This window comes from Tripterygium wilfordii, chromosome 23 (genome assembly GCF_013401445.1).
Source record: "Tripterygium wilfordii isolate XIE 37 chromosome 23, ASM1340144v1, whole genome shotgun sequence".
Lineage (NCBI taxonomy): Eukaryota > Viridiplantae > Streptophyta > Magnoliopsida > Celastrales > Celastraceae > Tripterygium > Tripterygium wilfordii.
In genome coordinates, this window is record NC_052254.1 from 8,985,600 (window position 1) to 9,007,816 (window position 22,217).

General features: G+C 37.1%; 1 protein-coding gene across 1 annotated transcript; it reads left to right on the forward strand.

Annotated features, from left to right (window-relative positions):
• Positions 1-12,874: 12,874 nt before the first annotated feature.
• LOC119993695 (H/ACA ribonucleoprotein complex subunit 4-like) lies at positions 12,875-18,623 on the forward strand. Its single transcript, XM_038840908.1, has 3 exons — positions 12,875-13,500; positions 17,224-17,476; positions 18,010-18,623. The coding sequence occupies exons 1-3, from the start codon at positions 13,174-13,176 to the stop codon at positions 18,387-18,389; spliced, it is 960 nt and encodes a 319-aa protein (XP_038696836.1). The 5' UTR covers positions 12,875-13,173; the 3' UTR covers positions 18,390-18,623.
• Positions 18,624-22,217: the final 3,594 nt, after the last annotated feature.

Genomic DNA, 22,217 nt, shown 5'->3' on the forward strand with positions numbered 1-22,217 from the left:
AATGAAGACCCAAATGACAACAAACCGATATTGAGTAGTAACTTATACTGTACTGGTTTTCGTGGAAAGTGACATTAGAAGCAAACTGACATTGAATGTCATAGCAGCTACGGTAGTACTAGCCTTGAGTGAAAGCACCTTTCTGGCATTCATCAGATAAGGCTCAAACTAATTTAAGATTGAAGCAGACCAGACATTTGATTCAATTGATAAAACTGAATTTCTCAAAGTTATGTTCAATCACCACTAAAGTTCATTTATCAAAAATAATTAACATTTGTTCAATAGATAAGCACTCAAAATAAAGTCATCACTGCCATACCATAGTACCCTTCAACTAACAAGGTACAAATTTAAACTCTCAGAAAAATGATGAAAATGACAACATCCCCAAAATAACTATAATCAACAATCATTCTTGCATCAGCCCAAAAGATATCAGTAATTTGCTCTTCATTATCTAATTGAACCACATAATGAAATGATGGATCTTTAATTTGCTCGTCTTGAAAGTATCTTAAAATGCAGCCAGCCTCCCCATATTTCATAGCTTTTTCTCGTCTTGTTCTGAGATAAGTTTTCTGATCACTTGCGATGTATCCAGGGCTATCCCTCCCACCAGCCTCTCTACTCATCAACTCATGTGTGTCCTTAGGCTTGATTCCAACACTATGTACTAAATCAATGGCATGAGCCTGTACTTCAGATATTTTTCTTTGCGATCTCATCATATATGTGGTTTGTGGAAGATGAAGTTGATGATTATGTTCAACGACAAAATCATATACTACATACTTTCCACTTTCTTGCATTAATCGAACAAATAACCTTGCATGACACTTTGTTCTTGTCTCATCTCTATGGTTGCTATGAACTCTACGCTTGTCTACTTGACAGGCACCCTCTTTAGAACATACAAATCCTCTTGATGTTAGTTGTCCATCTAGCTTGTTTTTATTTAAAAAACTCTTCCTTGTCGAGAACCCAACTTGTTTTCCTTAACGACACCAATGCTCCCAAGCCTCATCAAGCGAATCAAATGTCATGTTCATGTGAGGGGTTCAATCTTTATCATTATCGATCATGTTCACAACTTGAAAAATAAAAAATAACTCGGCTCCTAATCATCACAAACTGTAATATCACTAAAAAAAATCTGTAAGATCAGTATCGACCATGTTAATAATCCATTATCGACAGTATATTTATTCGTATTAACCAACTTTATGATTCAAACATAACTGATTGTAGACCCAACTCTTCAAGAAGTTGAAAAAAATTCGTAGTAACCATCATTAAGTACAAGTTCTCAAGTTTTACTTTTAATTTTTTTTTGATAAATCGATTAAATCTATTGGATAGAAGCAATCAGGTAATCATTCGATTACATCACAATGATAATTTAGAGAACAAAAAAAAAACACATCAGAAAGAGCAGGCCTTCAGGTACCTAAGAGGGAAAGAAGGCGGCGAAGAAGGCGTCTGAAGTCTTTCATCAGTGGGATGGGTCTGTTGAGGGTGCCAAGCCAAGGATTTCAGTGAATTGAAAGGAATAAGGAAGAGATAAACGGGAAGGGGGAGCGGGAAGAGAGCACAGGGAACTCATGCGTCTATTTGCGAGGGAAGAGGCGAGAGGGGTAGCAGGATTTGAGTCTAATTTTTTTTTTATAAGTTTTGTTTACCCTTATTTATTGAAGACCATTGGATGAAAGGTGTGGTCAAGATTAGAATAATTTCAATTAAGAGCTACAATGTACATTACAGCCCCCCTCATCCCATTTGAACGATGGGTCTTGTATTGATAATTGTTCTCAATGTGCCACGCTCTCACAGCATGAATTAGTTTCGCCTTATTCTCAAACACTTGATTCACCGCTAAGTCGCCTTCTGCCCCATGATTAAACTGATCTCAGTCCATGTATACTACATCATCCGCATAACTAATATCTCCAAATTTAAGTATTGGTGACACCACGAGAGTTTGGAGCCCAATATTTTTTTTTTCAGTGTTGAAATCAGCATCAACATCGACATCAACCTAAACTTCACTATCATTAGAATCTATGTAACATTCATCATCTTCAACCTTAACATTGTTGTTCGCAATCGCATACTCAAAATGGTCGTTGTCTCCCCTACCACACTTTTGGAATTAACATCATATTAACATCTGCTAGTTCAAGCTAAGAAAAAGAACTTCCAAAAGTTATTTGGGTATAATTCGCCGAAGGAGTCGATTGACTATAATCGTACTCATATTCGTAGGAAAAATCTTGATTTCTTCGTGATGTCATTATCACCTACTTATTATAATAACAATATTAAAAAATTAAAACAATTCTCTTATACCAAATAAACTAATGACATCATTATTAAAAAATTTAAACAATTCTCATATACCAATTAGACAAATCAAGTCAACATTAAAAAATTAAAACAATTCTCATATACCAATTAAACTAATCAAGTCAATATTAAAAAATTAAAACAATTCTCATATATTAATTAAACTAATCAAATCGATATTAAAAAATTAAAACAATCCTCATATACCAATTAAACTAATGACGATAATGTTAACAAATTTAAATAATTCTCATATACCAATTAAACTAGTGACGTCAATATTAACAAATTTTAACAATTCTCATACAAATTAAACTAATCAAGTCAATAGTAACAAATATGAATGATATACAAGGTAAGGCACATACTTGACGTGCATATAATTGGACACACTTTTGTCCATATTTTCCATATTAGTTCTCGATATTTTTTATGGAATTGGGTGGTATTACATGATTTTATTTGGTGTTTTTGTTGTAGGATGACTCGCACAGAACATAGAACGAGAAGACAAGTATTGGATCGAATCTGTGCAGTCAGAATACAAGAAGGCCGCTCAAGTGCACAATACCACTTAAGCAGAGGAAGAATGACTTGTTGAAGTAGCAAACTTGTTGAAGGCCGTTCAAGTGGTATACACAGCTCGAGCAAACCCGATTGAAGCTGCGGGAATAGAAGACTTGTTGAAGGCCGCTCAAGTAGTATATACCGCTCGATCGGACCTGATTATTGCTACAGTAGCAGGAAGTAGGTTTTTGGCCGCTCGATCGAACCCTGAATTTAGCAGAATTTAGTTTTATTGGTTGTAAAAGTTGAGTATAAAATGGGTTCATGATTTTAGGGTTAGACACACTTTTTCTTGGGTTTTTCAACCAGCAAAACTTAGTTTCTTCAAGCTTTTGCAAGATTCAAGGAATTGAGGCTTCCTATCCACCCACCATTCCATCAAATTAAGGGTTTTTCTTCAACTCTTTCTTCTATGCTTTCTCTCTCTAGACTTGATTTTGTTACTTGTATGCTGAATTGTAACTAAATTTCTTTGCTAGGGTTTGGTGTAGCCTAGTATGACTATTGCAAATATTTCAATTCAATGAATGCATAATTTTGGTTCATGATTCTTGTCTTTAATTTCCATGTTCATAGTCGTTTGTTTGTTTGATTGATTGGCCACCAATTGAATGCTCAATTAGACTCATCTAGTTCGGACTAAGAAACAAACTGAATTCACATGTCTTAGTGGAATCGAAATTAAGAAAATCAATTGTCAACTGCCATGAATAAGGTTTAGAGGATTGATTGGTTGTTATTGTTTTTAGATTGTAATGAGTTATTAGCCTTGGGTTAATAACTGCCAACCAAACATGATTAATCCATTGTTAATAATATTTGTTGCCACCACAAACGAATGAACCAACATATTTGAGAAAGAAACAACCCTTGAATCGGAACCATAATTATGTGTTTGTTAATTGAATGCTTGTGATAGGATTACTAGGTGAAATCATTACCCTAGTGTTCTTCTCATATTGATATTGCAAAAATATGAATTTCCATTCCTTTGTTAGTTAGTTTAATTACGTCATACACGTTCTCATTCTCCATCAATTTTCATTCATACAATAAGTTAGGTACAATAATTGAATTAATTAGCTTCTGTGGGATTGACCTCGTTACTTGCATACACTACGCTATCCATATACTTGTGCACTTGCGAGAAATATTACATCAATACTCAAACAACAAATGCAAGTAGAAATCGGCAAGAAGAAGTTGTTAGAGTTTCGTTTCTTAACGATGATTCGAAACCACTTAACTCAAACACTCTATGTTGTTGCTATTGTTTTTGTGTGTATAGGAGAGTGTTGGTGTATTGAGTTAACTGGTTTGGTGTTGGTTTATAGGCGAAAGAAGCTGCAGTTCAAAATTGCAGCATCTCCTAAGATTCTGCAATCCCGCATTTGTGAGAAGCGACATTACTTTGGATTCTTTAATGCCACTGTTTCAAATAGCGACATTATTAACTTTAGTAATGCCGTTGTTAGGATCTTGGTGCCACTTTTTGGATATGCATATGCGATGTTTAGAGAAGCAGCATTAATAAATCTCACAAGCAGATGTTTTCAATAGTAGCATCGCCAAAGAAAAAGGGGCTACTGCTATTGCTAACAGCAGCATGGTGTAAAATACCTAATAAATTGAAAGTGTCATGTGCCCAATAAATTGCTACAAGAGTGTCAAAACAAAAAAAAAAAAACTTTGTTAATGTGTTATTAATAAACAAAGTAAAAATACTAATTAATATTTCGATAACACAACCTCCCAGTAACAATCATCAGTAACCATAATGGTCCCAAAATGGTGTAGTAGAGTGTATTATTTATAGGGATCATGTGGACCATAATTACCCCCAAAAACTAGTCGTTTATTGTTGTTGGGTTGGGTATTTAGGTCTTTTAATTGCTATTTTAATATTTTACAACACAACTAACCAAAATACTCCCAAAACTAGCTGTTTATGGCTGTTAAGGGAGGCAAAAATGTCATTTAAAGAAAAAATGACACGAAAATCATATAATAGCGATAAGTAATAATTGAAAGTCAATTTACAAATGTCCTCGACGATTTTTCATATTTTGAAATCGTTTTATGATGACTTCATTTGGAATAGCATCAAAAACATCTTTCTCAATGTACACAACTAAACTATCAAAGCATACAAGTGTGGGCAAAACTTAGATTTAGGGTGGGCAAAAATGGATGAAAGCCCAAAAATAAACCTATAGTCAATTTTTTTTTTTAGGGTGGGCAATTGCCCTCCCTTGGCCCAACTTCCCTCCGCCCCTAGTTATTGTATCATATAACGAAAATTGAGATATTAGTACTCACTTAATGAAAGTTGAACATTTAGGTCAAACAAAAAACACTTTGCCATATGAGTACCTTTTTTTTTCCACATAAGTACTTATTTTAAAAATTAATGATTACATATTCTCACATTTGTGCTTCTTTCTTCAATAGGCATAGGTCTAAAAAATACCTAGATCTAAGATACTTACTCTCCATCTCCACCATTGTCATGTTTGCCTCCATCTCCACCACTGCCACTGTCCATGTCCATCTCCATCTCCATCGCCGCCACAGCCACCATCGCACCTTCACAATCATCTTCTTCATTTTCTTATTCTTATTCTTCTTATTTTTATTAGTGTTCGTCTTCATCTTGTTAGATCTAAAATCGTAATCTGAGTTCTGATCTAAGATCATACAAATCTGAGATCGTAAGTTAATGTTTCAATGCTACTACATATATGAGATCATATATTACTATTTCAAACAATAACATTACGCGAGCAAAACGGGCCAATTTTGGGTCTCCCTTTTCGGTAGCCGTTTTGGACAGAGTCTTGCTGGGCATTGTGCGTCTCAGTGAGAAGAGTCTAACAGTGGCGGTGATGTAGCGAACTGTTACCGGAATCGTCTGGATTTGAGACTTTTTCTTTCATGTTATGAACTGATATATAGAGGGGGTAGCTATGTAATTGCCATTTTCGTGGGTACTTATGTGTCCATGTGTTTTTTGAGAGTCTCCTTAAATGTGTATATCTTGGAATTTTCCATCATATAATGGGTTAGGGCAAATTTAATGGGTTTTCAATTTTGGAAAGTGACATGAGATGGGCTACAGATTCTTTGTTAATTTTTAGGGAAAATTCCAAGCCGGTACCACTTGTGAAACTTTTGGACACTTAGGCCCAGTCCAAAAAACTTTATCCCTCTAAGGTACCGCTAGTATGCTAATTACTTTTTTACCCTTGTCTTCTTCCTCTCACAACAATTACACTTCTCTTCTCTTTCTCCCTCCTCTCTCTCTATTGTTGCCCGTTGGTATCCAACCTAAACTGAAGCTCACATCAACACGTACATACTCCGACCTTCCACCACCACCAACGGCCGTCCATTTGGCCGAAAAACGATTGGAAAGCCACGACCATCGCAAGACAAAAGCCTCAGATCAGGCCTATTTTGGCGACGTTTGTCTACACCACCACTATCGTTGGACTCCCCTCACTGAGACGCACAATGCCCATCCAAATATGACCCAAAACAACCACCGGATATGGCTATTTAAAAACAGAATCATTGGTCGACCAATGTAACTATTTCAAAATAGTTACATATGTCGGCCAATGTTACTGTTTCAAAATAGTAACATTTGTCAGCTAATGTTACTATTTGGAAAAAAAACTTTAAATCTGGTCGATTCCGATGACGGTTCGTCATACCACCATCACCGTTGGACTCCCCTTATTGAAGACACAATGCCCAACCATATACGATCCAAAACGACCACCGGATATGTTCATTTTAAAACAATAACATTGGTCGGCGAATGTTTTTGTTTTAAAACGGTAACATTGGTCGGCTAATGTTACTGTTTTGAAGAAACTTCAAATCTGGCCGATTCTAGCTACGGTTCACCACACCACCACTATCGTTGGACTCCCTTCATAGAGACGCACAATGTCCAATCATATCTGGACCAAAACGACCACCAAGAAAAGAGACAAGAGAGAAAGAGAAAGATGTAGTAATAAGAGAGAGATGCAGAAGGAGGGAGAGAGAGAGAGAGATGTAGTAGGAGAGATAAAGATGCACTAATGAGAGAAGATGTAGTGAGATGAGAGAGAGATGTAACATAGAGAAAAAGTAACAAGATAGAGAAATCATACTAGATCTAAATCTCTTTGAAAAAAGGATAAAAAAGGAATTAGATAAATTTAAATGATTTAAGTAATTATAAAAAATAAAAATGGACTTATTGAGGGATAAAAATTTTTTGAGTGGAGTTAGATGTCCTAGAGTTTTGAAAGTGGTATTAATATGTCATTTTTATAATTTCTAATGATAATAGTATAATATTAATATTAATTAAATAAAAAGTACATGATTAAAATTACATTTTAAATCCAACGTACATCTTTCCGTAGAAAACATAAATTGACAAAAATAAAAAGATACTAGTACATAAAAATTCTGATAAACTACTCATTCCAATGTATCATAGCACCCTATTTTAACACATTAGTTTGGAATCCATATATTTTAGCAACTTTGGATTGGATTGGTTTGATTCTAACCGACTGGTTCATTTAAAAATTATCAGTTTTCAGATTTTAAACTGGACTGGATGGAGGTCCGGTCCGATTTTAAAAACCTTACATAATTCTACAAAATATCAATCCAATCAGGTTCTTAAAGTTGTGGACCCCATTTTAGTATGGGTTTTTTTTGAAAAATAACCCCTGGTAATAAACATTTTTTAAATCTAACCATTCTTTTCAAAACACTTAAATCTGACCCTTTCAGTGAAGGAAAAGACATATATACCCTTTCACGCCTTTTCATGCACTTCCCTCTCACTTGAAACCCTAAAAATGGTTTCCCTCCTAAAACCACTTTCCTCTCTCTACGAAAAAACTCTCTCTCTCCTTCAAACCCAGTAAAACCGCCCCATCTATACCTCTTTCCTTCAAAATTTGTCACAGATCTAGTGAAATCCATATGCCCAAGCTCAAATCTTCAAGGTTGAAGTGTCGCGAAGTCTAAGCTCCGTAAGCTGCCATAGCGACGTCGCCCATGACGCAAACAAGCCTAAGTCGATAACGCAAGCTCTGTCTTCATTCCCATTGAACATAGAAGTGCTCACCGTCGTCGCTAAGTGTCCAGCCCTTCGTCTCCTACCTAACCGAAGCTGCATTTTACCGTACAACCTATTGTGCTCATTTTTTGCTTGCCATTTAAGTCGAGAAGGAAGATAGTACTAAACTAAGGTTAGTGTAGTGCATTTTGATGTTGGAAACTGCCATATTTATAAGTTAGTATACAAGTACAAATATTTCATTGATAAATGCTTTTTTTTCGTTGAGAACTATATTTGTTTTCGTTGATGTGAGACAAATTTTTCGTTGGAAACTTCGTTTGTTTTCGTTTAACTTAGACAATTTTTTCGTTGATAAAACATTTATAGGGTTGATAATATCACGATTTCAATGAAGGGGGTTTCTCAACCAAAGACTTTAACCATGGCTAGATGCATAACGCAGAAGATAGTTCGACTAGTCAAAAAATGTAAAGTTGAAGACATAATGAATAGGATGGTTAGATCAGTTGAAAATGGCAGAAAGTTTACACTTATACTTCACCATTTTGGGATTCTTCAATTCTTTCCAGGAGTATCCCCTCGTGTGAAGTACGTTGGAGGATTCATAGACGAATTGAAGTGTGACCCTTCTTCGATGTCCATGTTTGACATTGAATTGTGTCTTGAGGGTTTAGATTATGAAACATATGATGAGTGCTACTACCAAGTAACAGGTATCAAAGATCTAAAGTATGGACTTCGAATATTAAAGAACAACTACGATATAAGAGATATGATTGCAGCAGTTAATGGATACGAATGTGTGAACGTCTTTGTTGCCCAAAAATATTCTAATGATGATGAGCCCAATGCAGATATGACAGAGGATGTCATAGAAACTATTCAAAAGGCAACCAATCTCGATGAAGAATAGCAACTTTATGGTTATCATATTAGTTCGTTGTTTGGTTTATAGTTTGGGGATTAGGTTCCGTTAGTGTAGTACACTTGGTGTTGAAAACACCATATTTGTCCTAACTCTACCAGTAAAAATATTTCGTTGATAAACGTGTGTATTTTCGTTTATCTCAAGCAACTTTTTTAGTTGATAACTATTTTACTTTTCTTACTAGTACAAGTATTTCGTTGATAAATTTGTGCATGTTTCGTTGACAACTTACATGTTTTTGGTTTATAATTTTTCACATGCAAGTTTTGACTGATAACCGTGTCACTTTTTGTTTTAAATTGTTTAATTTTTTCGTTGAGTACTCACTAATTTTGTGATTCAGAAATGGAAGAGGTTAGCATATTGGTTCGTTGTTATGGGTCTTGGGAAAAGGTTGGTCTCAGTTATGCATATAAAGATGGGAAGAGTAAGGGCATGATCATTTCAAATGACATTTCGTATGACCACTTACTGGATATGGTGTACGAATTGACCAACATCGATCGTCGGACACATGACATCCAATTGAAGTATATTTTCAATGTCCATGATCCAACTGAACCTGTTGAGATTGAAGGTGACAAGGATGTTCATTTTTTTGTACGATGCAACAGAGATAGGAGCATACCTGGGACTTCTCTATGCATTTCAACCACTGATAGAGAGGTATATGATGATGATACTGAGGTAAATTTTGAGTTAAATGATGACCGATTTGATATTGTGGCTACAGAATTGCTTGATAAGCCTGACATAGTTGGATTCAGTAGGAACATTGATGATCATAACGATCCTAAGATAAATATATCAGAAGTTAACGCCAATGATCATACAACTGTCTAGGAAATTTTTTCTTGTGAGGGTAATGCTAGAATTGCCGCTTCTAATTCAATTGGTACGTTACAAAGCCGTGGTAATATGATCTCACCTGTTGTACATGATGATGCATATGCTATTTTGAAAGTCGGAGAAATATTTCCAGAAAAAAAAAGAACTTATTTAAAAAGCTATGCCTGCATGTGCTTCATTTGCACTTCGAATTCAAAGTGGCAAAATCCACAAAAACTCTTTTTGTTGTTAGATGCAAAGTAAGTGAATGCAAGTGGTGGCTTCGAGCAACAAGAGTTTAGGACACTTGTTTTTTTGTGATAAAGGTATATCGTGACAAACATTTGTCTTCGTCTTGTTTTGAATTTAATGAAGCTGAAACTCCATGCACTCTCTCAAAATCGTTGACAACATCATTTGGTCTATAAATGCAACTAACCCCCTCATATTTAGACTTAATGCATTCCCCCACAACCCAACTTGTTGCTTGTCGAGCTTCATTAAATTCAAAACAAGAAGAAGACAAATGTTTGTCATGATATACCTTTATAACGAAAAAACAAGTGTCCTCAACTCTTGTTGCTTGAAGCCATCACTTGCATTCGCTTACTTTGCATCTAACAACAAAAAGAGTTTTTGTCGATTTTGCCACTTTGAATTCAAAGTGTAAATGAAGCGCCTGCATGCGTAGCTTTTTAAACAAGCTCTTTTTGTCTGGAAATATTTCTCTGACTTTCAAAACAGCATATGAATCATCATGTACAACAGGTGAAATCATATTACCACAGCTTTGTGAAGCACCAATTGAATTAGAACCGGCAAATCCAGCATTACCCTCAGAAGAAAAATTTTCCTGGGCAGTTGTATGATCATTGGCGTTAACTTCTGATATATTTATCTTAGGTTTGTTACGATCATCAATGTTCCGGTTGATCCAATTATGTCGGGTTCATCAAATAATTATGTATCTGCAATATCATATCGATAATCATTTAACTCAAAATTTACCTCAGTATCATCATCATATACCTCTCTATCAGTGTTTGAAATGCATAGAGATGTCCCAGGTATGTTCCTGTCACTATTGCATCGTACAAAAAAGCTAACATCCCTGTCACCTTCAATCTCAACAGGTTCAGTTGGACCATGGTTGAAAATATACTTCAATTGGATGTTATGTGTTCGACGATCGATATTGGTCAATTCGTACACCATATCCAATAATTGGTCATACGAAATGTCATTTGGAATGATCATGCCCTTACTCTTCCCACCTTTATATGCATAACTGAGACCAACCTTTTCCCAAGACCCACAATAATGAACCAATATGCTAACCTCTTCCATTTCTGAATCACAAAATAAGTGAGTATTCAACCAAAAAATTCAATGAAAAGTAACAGGGTTATCAACCAAAACTTGCATGTGAAAAATTAAAAACCAAAAACATGCAATTTGTCAACGAAACATGCACAAATTTATCAACGAAATACCTGCACTTGGTATGATTTAAGAAAAGTAAAACAGTTATCAACTAAAAAAGCTGTCTGATATCAAGGACAATACAGACGTTTAGTAACGAGAATTCACACGTTTAGCAACGAAAACACACACTTACCTAAACCAAAATACACACGTTTAGCAACGAAAATACACACGTTTAGCAATCAAAATACACACGTTTAGAAACGAAAATACACACGTTTAGCAACGAAATATTTTTACTGGTGTTTTTACTACACTAACGGAACCTAATACTGAAACTACAAACCCAGCAACGAACTAATATGATAACCATAAAGTTGCTATTATTCAGCGAGATTGGCTCCCTTTTGAACAGTTTATATGACATCCTCTGCCATATATGCTTTGGGCTCCTCATCAATTGAATATTTGTGGGAAACAAATTGATACATTCGTATCCATTAACCGCTACAATCATATCTCTTATATCACAGTTGTTCTTCAATATCCGAAGTCCATGTTCTAGATCTTTGATACCTGGTACCTGGTAGTAGCACTCATCATATATTTCATTCCCTAAACCCTCAAGACACAATTCAATGTCAAACATGGACATCGAAGAAGGGTCACAATTAAATTCGTCTATGAATCCTCCAACGTACTTCACACGAGTTGATATTCCTGGAAAGAATTGAAGAATCCAAGAATGGTGAAGTATAAGTGTAAACTTTCTGCCATTTACAACTGGTCTAACCATCTTATTCATTATGTCTTCAACCTCATATTTTTTTGACTGGTCGAACCATCTTCTACGCTATGCATCTAGCCATGGTTAAAGTTGTTGGGTGAGAAACCCCCTTCATTGAAATCGTGATGTTATCAACCCTATAAATATTTTATCAACGAAAAAATTGTCTGAGTTAAATTAAAATAAACGAAGTAACCAACGAAAAGTTTGTCTCACATCAACGAAAACAACAAGCATTTATCAACGAAATATTTGTACTTGTATAGTAACTCATAAAATGCACTACACTAACCTTAGTTTAGTGTTATCTTCCTTCTCGACTTAAATGGCAAGATTTTTGAGTACAAAATGTTGTACGGTAAAATGCAGGGGGGTGAAGTAGGAGACGAAGGGTTGGACACGTAGCGACGACGGAGAGCACTTATATGTTCTACGGGAACGAATACGGAGCTTGCGTTGGCGACTTTAGGCTTGTTTGCGTCTTCGACGACGTCGCTATGGCAACTTACGGAGCTTAGACATCCCGATACTTCAACCTTGAAGATTTGAGCTTTGGCATATGGATTTCACTAGATCTGTGACAAATTTTGAATGAAAGAGGTATAAATGAGCGGTTTTATTGGGTTTGATGGAGAGAGAGAGAGTGGTTTCGTAGATGGGGAGGAGTGCTTTTAGGAGGGAAAACCATTTTTAGGGTTTCAAGAGAGAATTGATGCATGGAAAGACGTGAAAGGATATGAATGTTTTTTCCTCTGTTAAAAGGGTTAGATTTAAATGTTTTGAAAAGAAGGGTTATATTTCAAAATTGTGTTTATTATCGAGAGTCATTTTTCAAAAAAAACCCCTTATTTTGCTTTCTTTCTCGTCTCATCCATTATAAAAGTTAAAACCGACACACCTCTGTTTCCTCAGGAGCCTCTACACCTCCGTTATCTTTCTCTATCGCACCAAAACGATACGTTTCGATTCTGTAACCAGAAATCCGCGTTTTCTCTAGCTTCAGATCTCCAAGACCTTCTCGTTCAAGAAAGCCGATCATTGCAATAATACCGTCTACGATACCTTAATCTCTCCTTCAAATCCCTTGCACAATCCCAATTTTGATACTTCCAATTCTCTGTTTTATCTCACAATTTGTTGACTAATCTTATTCGAAGAAGGTAATCCAGTGTTTGGTGTTCTGTGAGAGAATTCGAGATGGTGGGAGGAGGGAGCAGGAGGGACGAGTCGGTTGTGCTGAACAGCACCAACGTTTTTGCGGCGCTCGGGAGTTTGAGGAGGAAGAAGAAGAGTTCCGACAAAGAGGGTTCGTCGAAGACCAAAGACAAGAAGGGCGCTGCGTCTTCGGAGAAGGAGCCAGCAAAGGAGGTCTTTTGGGCCCCGGCGCCTCTAACAGTCAAGTCCTGGGCTGATGTGGACGATGAAGATGATGATGATTATTATGCGACCACTGCCCCACCCGCCTCTGTCTGGGGAGATACCGACACTAAGGCCGGCAAAGAGGCTTCGGAGCCTGCTGTGGAGGTGCGTTCTAACTCCTTGTTTTACCGTTTTTAATTTATTGGATGCTGAAGTTTTGGTTTTCAGTATGTTTATACTTGATCTTCGTGTGTGGTCTGTTAGGATTTATCATTTGATTGTCTTTGTTCTGGGATTTTAGTCATTAGCTGCAATTCCAAGGTGTTTCTTTTTCTTCTTCTGATAGAAGTTGAGCTTTGACCCTTAAAGGGAGAAAATCTTCTGCATATGGATCCTATGATTCGAACTTCTTCATGATAACTTCTCTTTATGGGTTCAAATAACTGTGTTGATTATGGAGGGAATACTTTGATCCTTTTTATGCAAAAAAAAAAATAAATAAAAAAAAATATCAAACTTGTATTCTTATTTGCTTTTCCCTATTATATTTTCCCGGTAGTGTTTAAACGTTTGGTCAATGGATGTCAGGCTGTTATGAAACCGTTAGATTAGATGAAAGTAGGAGTTCACCGCAAGCCCAAGTGGTATTACATTATTACCTATCTCGATTCTCTATCACCGGAAGGTCATATTTTTGGATCCCCCTTCCCCCATTTAATTTGCGTAATAAAAATTAAATGAAAGTAAGCATGATCCTCTAAATTGCATGTGCTTCTTTTCGTGCATTTGAGGTTTTGTGATCTTTTAGGTGATTCATGTTTTTCCCAAGGCTTTGTTTGTATCCGGTACATTAAATACTGCTTCTGTGCATGGTTATAGTATGAAACTTTCAGGAATCGATTTCTTTCTATGCCTTTGCAATTAAAAGTGATGGAAAAAATGTGGCTCTTTCTTTAGTTCGTCAGATTCTTAATTGCCAAAGTTAACATATGTTTGATGCTTGGCATCTTAAATGTCCCTCAAGTTAAATATGCTGAGTTTGCCCTATATTTTGAAAAATTTACATGAAATCTTAATGGTCTTGGATATTATTTAACATTTTTTCATTAGGTAGAGTGAATTTGCACGTGGTCCTTTGATAGCCAAAAACATACTCGTTTAAGAAAAAGGTTGATTTAAATGTTACCCAATGAAAGACTATTGTTTCTTATGCCTCAGCTTTGTTGAACATGTGGTCTGCTTGTTAGGATACGGCCGCAAAAAAATGGTGAAATTTGCAGCTTATTTTGGGAAAATTATTTCTTCAAGTTATTATTTTGCCAAATTTGAGAAAACTAATGGGGATTGGATATTCTTGGACATTTTCTTGCAGCATAAAATGAATAAGCATGTGACTTATGGCAAATAAGCGTACATGTTTAGGAAGATGGTTGATATAAATGTGATTTGGACAAAATAAGAAAGTTTGTTTTTACGAATGCAAAAAGAATGTTATTGAGACCACCTTTAATAAGTTTAGAAAGCCGGGGGAAATTTGAGTTTCCCGGACGAGTTTGTTTCTGTAATTCATTGTAGTAGGATCTGATATTGTATTTGTTTTCCCTTGTGAGGGTCCACCAAATCCTATCTTCATTGTCACTTTAATTCCTTTCCCAGATTCTGAGAAAATGGTTCAGTTCCCAAATAGTCCTAATAATGATTAATGAGCATTCCTTTAGAATTTGACATATCAAGGACTGAGTAGATCTACAGGGAGTCATATCAAGGACTGGGAGTAGATCTACTGGGAGTAGCACTGAACCACGTGGTTCTCCTCTGTAGAATTGTCCATTCTTTTCTACAAGCATACTTAATGACAATTGATTATCCAATTAATGCCTTATTGAAATTAATTAGGGAAGTGATGCCTAATCCTCCCAAATTGTTAGGAAGCTTTGTTGTCAGTTGACGAAATGGTATTTCTTATCACCCCAAAAAAATCTTTTTTGTTTGGCTTCAAGTTTGGCAATACTTGAGGAAGAATTTGGGAATGTATAGAGACCGACATTGCTGATAAAGTTTTTTATTCTTTTAATAGTAGTCAATCTATCCCACTCCTCTTCCAGCTAGCTAATTTCTTCTCAAATCTGTTCAGTGTGGGTTTCCATATAAAAACCTCCTTTATTTAGCCCCTAGGGGAAAACCCAAATAGCTGCTTGGTTAAGGAGCTTTTGGACAATTCTATGATTGTGTGATGCGGGAAGCCATTAATTTTGTTTTTCTTTTTTAATTTGTTATTTTTTACGAGTCCAACAAACTTTTGTGGAGAGGGTTTCCCTTTTAGTTTTTTTTTTTTTAAGTGATCACGATTGTCTAGGTTAGTCAGGTTTAGGAATCCTAATGTTTTCTAAACCCATTGTTGTAAACCTCTATCTAAAGGCTTGTTTGCCTCAGAAATACAAAAAAAGAGAGGTTATTTTAATGCAAAGATGCATTAGGAGAGCTTTCTTACACGTTCAGTGAGAGATAGATACATGCTCGTTTAGAGGATGAGAGGGGGAAGTGAGTTTATATGACTACCTCGGCGATTCATGGTGTTTCTAGTAAGTCCAGAAAATAGTTACCAGGAACTCGGAATGCTCCGGGTTGTGGCATGGGTATAGGAATGGGGTGTGCCACTTGACTTGGGGGGGGGGGGGGGTTAGAACATTCCTGGTAATTATGATTCAGAAGTTCAACTATTATGTTCCAATTTCAGAGCTAGGAATTGGAAATTTTAGCCCCTAGGGTTCCTTGAATTGAGGCTGATTTTTTTTTTTTTTTGGTTTTGTTCAATCCTAATTAAAATCTACATCAATAGTTTAAAAACTTCTTCATTGGTATCAGAGATAGGTTCTGAGAAGCCTACAACTTCTCTATCCTGTTTATGTTAACAAGGAGTGCCTTACTTAGGGTTTTGAGATTGGGATGATGACCAAACCCAATTTAGAAGGGAGAAACAATCCTCAGGAGTTACACTGGAGTCCCTCTGGGCAAAACTCGAAGAAATCAGGACAACGCAATTTAAGGATCATGAGATCAATTTGTGCACATCTAAGTGAGTAGACTTGTTATAGAGTAAAGTTTTTTGAAAACAAAGGAAGTCAGGAAGAAGATGGTTTTAAGACAAGGGTGAGTTTAGTTGCAGTTGAAACTGAATTTAAGGAGGTAAGGGAGAAGAATTTGAGCATTTATCATCAACAATTGAAGGAGTAACAGGGCAGCATGCTATGGATGTAGAAAAGTACAAACTTTTCTCGGTCAAGGCGAATTTCAGCTAGAAAACCAAGTTCCGGAAGTAACAGATGTTGTGCAAAGGAATCTATTGCTAATTCCACTAATAAGGAGGTCAAAGAGCCTGACTTTACAATTGTGGCAGAAACTAATTTTGGACAGGTTAGAGTAAACAAAATTAGAAGTTCAAGAATTATGTCCAATTTCTGACCCTAGGAAATGAGAATTTTTCTTGAATTGGGGTTGATTTGGGGGTTAGAGTTTCTTGTTTTGTTCAATCCTAGTTAAAATCTACATGAGTAGTTTAAAAACTACATCATCGTGTTTCTGGGAGCCCATTCAGAATCATTGTGAAAGCCAACCCTTGTATCTGCAAAAAAAGGCTGTGCCAATATGCGTGGCTGGATATAAAATAGAAATGTGTCACGAATTGTGAGTACCTGTCACCACTCACGTGGTTTCCATACGCAACCTTGATTTAGAAATTCTGATGGAGAAAATTGTTACTTCAGTATTTTGACTTTTACTCAGTGACCAATAGATTGGTGTTTATGCTTATGGCAGTCCTAATCTTATCCAAGTTTCCGAGATTTCCTGTATATAGTTGGTAATTACCATACCTATTCTTTTTCCCAGGAAAGTGAAAGCGAGGAAGAAGGTATTGAGGAAGCTGATGATGAGGTTGAAGAAGAACATGAACATGAACCTGAGACACCAGTTGAAGTGGAGCCTGTAGTTAAGAAGCCCACTGAAGCTCCTTCGGTGCATAAAGATACAGATAGGCAGCTCTCAAAGAAAGAATTAAAGAAAAAGGAACTTGAGGAACTTGAAGCTGTTCTTGCTGAACTTGGACTACATAAGGAGGCCAATGCTCAAGATGAGTCCCATGGTAACTTAGCCTTGAATATTATTTGTGTGCCTACTGCCTTCTCAGTTGTTGCTTCCAGAAATTATTGTTTACTGTTTAGTAATATTCCTTTGTCTTTTCAAGGAAAAAGATTGATAGAGTCGTGCCCATACACGCTCATCACCCAAGGCCCAACCGACACCCACCCATATGGGCCGGCTGTACCCAAGGCCCCAGCCCAGCCCACCATGGACCTTCTGTCCGCAGACAGGCCCTTCCATGGCAGACTACACTAGAAAACCTTGGGTTATGAGGAAGGCCCATACCTCCCCCCTATAAACAACACCATCATGCCCACATCTTTCGATGTGGTATTTCTATCAAAGATGAATTAAAATTTTAGTGCAGCTGTAATTATGCCACTGAGAGAATAGTAAATGTTGTGGAAGTGAAATAATTTGGCTAGTTAAATAGTTTGGCCAGTCGGATTTACTAGTTTGAGTCTTGGCTTCATTGGTTTTTACTTATATAGCCATTCTCAGATGCTTCAATTTCTTTTCCGCTTGTTTAAGCAGGCACTGCACAGAATAAGAAAGCTGACAATGTCGGAGAGATGGAAAAGGAGAATGCCCCTGGGGAGAGCAAAACTTCAAAAAAGAAGAAAAGGAAGGATAAATCATTGAAGGAGCCAAAGGAATCCCAATACCAGCCAGATGACAAAGATGTAGGAAATGGGACTGATGATGCTGCTGGGACTGAGAAGGGAGAGGATACATCTGCTCCGGATGTGAAGGACCGATTAAAGAAATTGGCCTCTTCAAAGAAGAAGAAATCTAGTAAAGAGATGGATGCTGCGGCCCGAGCTGCCGCTAGTGAAGCTGCTGCAAGGAGTGCAAGGCTAGCTGCTGCAAAGAAAAAGGAAAAGAATCATTATAATCAACAGCCGATGCGGTAAAAGCTAGAGGAGAGTTTTTTCTTTGTCCATCATACTTATTAACTTGTATTTCGTTCTTTTTTGTTAGTGCAAAATAAACCTTCGGGTCCAATTTTGCAAATAAAACTTTCAATAGGTGCTTTTTTGAAAAAATTATTATTGTTGGACTGATCCAAACTTTACCTGACATTATTATTGCACCGGTTTCTTTTTCAAGAAGCTAATGTTATCTCAAGAGCCATATCCCTTGGAACCTGAAGAATGTGCCAGAGCATGGAAGGTTTGGACACTATGTTATAACATTGGTCTGGAATTTATCTGTATCCCATGATGGTGGAGCTGATATGTTTGCAGTATTGCTGGATCTCATGGATCTAATAGGTTTAATTAGGTTTATGCTAGGTTAGGAAATTACAATTTTGATCGAGCTGGGTTTAGATCTCCGAAGTCTGGTTCCTTCTCTCTTTTATTGTGTTTCTTAGGCTGTCATGGCTGCCTACTGATTTCGACTTTCAGGGTCAAGAAATGTAAGCAAGTATTCATATAGTTGGTGAGATGACATTCCTTTAACTCCTGCATCTGAACTCTAAAGGGTTTGTTCGACTTCAACAACATTATATCATTATATGTATATTTTCTCTGGTGAATTTTTATTTTTCCAAACCATACGAAAATCAGAAGTTTTGACCGTTCTCCAGAAGTGCAACAAATGAACAATCAAAAACCTTGCCAAAAAAGCTTACAGAAACAATGTGGCCTCGTCAGCTAAGATCACACCAAGTCACTGAGCATCTATCAGTTTCATTTATGAAAAATGACATATTAATACCCACTTTATTAAAGTTCCACACTTGAGTCAAAGAAAAAAATATTTTGTCATATAAGTATCTATTTTAAAAATAAAAAATTGCATAATCTCACATTTATCATTCTTTTTCAATAGACATGGATCTAAAAAATACTTAGCTTTAAGACACCTACTCTCCATCTCCACCATTGCCATGTTTGCCTCCATCTCCATCACTGCCACTGTCCGCCTCCATCTCCACCACTGCCACTGCCAACATCCGCCAAAGTGGCTCCTCCACCACCGTCGCATCTCCACAATCATCTTCTTCATTTTCTTATTCTTCTTCTTATTTTTATTAGTGCTCGTCTTCATCTTATTTGTATTAGTGTTCGTCCCATGAGCTCAAGCATGAAGTTGAGCAAAGACTCTAATGGTAAGTCAGTTGACCAGACTCCTTATAGAAGTATCATTGGAAGTCTTCTTAACCTGACTGCAAGTCTACTTAACATTGCATTTAGTGAGTGTTTGTGCCAAGTATCAATCGAATCCAAAAGAGTCACATTTGAATACAGCTAAAAGAAGACTCAATATATCAATGAGACTCTAGATTTTGGAATATTTTATGGGTTAATTATACTTTATAGCACCAAAAGATAGGGCTTGTTACATTTTAGTGACCCAAAGAAATTGTGTTACGAGTGCATCATCCAATGTTTCAAAATGAGTCAATTTAATCATCCGGGAAAATTTTATACAGTTTCGGTCAGGAGTTCACTGATGTGACATTAAGTCAACAAATTTTGGTCAAAAAATTCTTATATGGCTTCCATGTTGACAAAATTCATTCCTGTTGAGATCCCATTTCTTGATTTTGTTTGAGATCCCATATTTCCATTCGTTATCCTCATCTCTCCCATTGAGCTCGGAGCTTGTCTCTCCTAAAGAGCCCGCATTTCGTCTCTCCCTGAAGGACTCTCAGTCCGTATTGCCGCCTATTTCGCAATCGCAATCGCAATTGCAAGTGCAGCAGTATGGTGCTCCACAAAGTGCTTTCGGTGGTGGCGAGATCAAGACATTGTGGATTGGTTACTTGTCGCCGCCTATTTCTGTCACGTGCCACACAATTTACTTTTATCTTATTTTGCTAGCCATTAGATGATGGAGGAGAATGGAGGGTTGAGATTATCTTATTAGCTACTATATATATTTTTGTTGTCCTTAGGGTTAGGGTTGTTGAATGTTTTGGATGTCTTTGATTCTTGGAGAGTTGCCTCTCTTGAGTAGGCACCCCTATTTATCGTTATCTATTTTGGATTGTTGCTCTGAATATTTTGGAATTACAACTATGTTCAATGATTTCAAGTTAATTACTACTTTGCAGTTCTTGTTGATTTGGCTGTTTGGCCCTGTAAGTATTGTTGAGTTACCTGGTTGAGTAACAAATTGGTATCAGAGGCTTTAGATTCTCATGGTGAAGAGTAGAACAATGGCACATGATGATGTTCTAGCTCATCTCCTTGACGCTATCACTGCGCTCATGCCCCGTTTTGATGAGCAGTTTCGAACAACACTGGCAATATGGCATGGCAAAATCATAACCCACGGTTGGATTTACCCAAGTTTAACTAAATCGATCCAGCAATGTTGCTCCATCTAGCCAATCAGTATTTCACATATTACTAAACACCGCTGGAACAGAGAGTGTTGATTGCTTCATACCACCATATAGAGGGATGCGCGACAACGTTGTCTCACGAGTTGCAGACATCGAGGCAACTCGCATCTTGGTTGATTTTATCGATGCGATTCAAAAGCGTTTTGGTCCTAGCTTGTTTGAAGATCCTTTGGATTAATTAATGCACCTCAGACAAACGGGCACTGTAGAGGAATATAAGATTCATTTTGAAGAGATTATTGGTCACATCCCAGAGTGACAGATGCTCATAAGCTGAGTTGCTTCTTACAGGGGTTGAAGGAGGAGATTCGCTCACAGTAAAAATGCTCATGCCACAATCTGTCACTGCGGCTCACACCATAGAGAAAATGCAGGAAGCAACACTGCTAGTTACCCAACGATAATTTTGTATCCCACAGTTGGGTACTACCCCTCTCTATTTGGAAACCAGTACCAACCATCCATCATCTTATGCTCCACAAGCTTTTTCGACACCACCATCAGTACTCCAACTTCCATATCCAGGTTATGGAATGACTCCACACATAACCTCAATTGCCCTAACCTCACCTGTGACAGGAACCCACTCCACCTCCCTTGACTAGACCAAACACAATTTTCCTCCGAAGGAAGTTCAGGTTTAGCGAATGATGAACCAGCAGATGTGTGACAAGAGGCAAAGGGGGGGTTGTGCTACAGCTGTGATGCTAAGTGGACTCCCACCCACAAGTACCCAAACCCAAAACTTTTCCTCATAGAGGCCCAAGAAGAAACTCCACCACACGAGGAAATAGGCACTAGCGCAAGAACACTTCCTGTAGAGGAGTAAGGTACCGAGTCAGGGGAACTGGATCTCTTGTGCCATGCACGATGAGGCTAATTGCCATAATTGCGCTCCGGTTATCACCAAATCAGGGTGGTGGAAGAAGACATTCCAAAAACTGCGTTTAGAACGCACGAAGGCCACTACGACTTCCTTTTAATGCCATTAGGGTTAACTCACGCCCCATCCACATTCCAGAGTCTTATGAACACGATGTTCAAGCCATATCTCCAAAAATTTATTTTGATATTTTTTGATGACCTATTTGTGCATAGCCGTTCTAGAGAAGAGCACTTGCGACATTTGACTACATTTCTCGAACTCCTAAACCAACATCAGCTATTTGCAAAGCCATCTAAATGCAATTTTGGTGTGCCCGAAGTAGGATATTTGGGACATATTATTGATAGGAATGAAGTTCGCATGAATCCTGTAAAAATTAAGGCTATGAAAGAGTGGCCACTGCCCAAGTCATTTAAAGCTCTCCGTGGGTTCTTAGCGTTGACCGACTATTATATTAAATTCATTAAGAAATATGGTTCCATTGCTGCGCCCTTATAT

Excerpts from the sequence above, each read along its gene's own strand:
- LOC119993695 (XM_038840908.1), top strand. The coding sequence starts at position 13,174 with ATGGTGGGAGGAGGGAGCAGGAGGGACGAGTCGGTTGTGCTGAACAGC. Across the intron at positions 13,501-17,223 it reads CTTCGGAGCCTGCTGTGGAG|GAAAGTGAAAGCGAGGAAGA; the intron begins GTGCGTTCTAAC and ends TCTTTTTCCCAG. Across the intron at positions 17,477-18,009 it reads TGCTCAAGATGAGTCCCATG|GCACTGCACAGAATAAGAAA; the intron begins GTAACTTAGCCT and ends TTGTTTAAGCAG.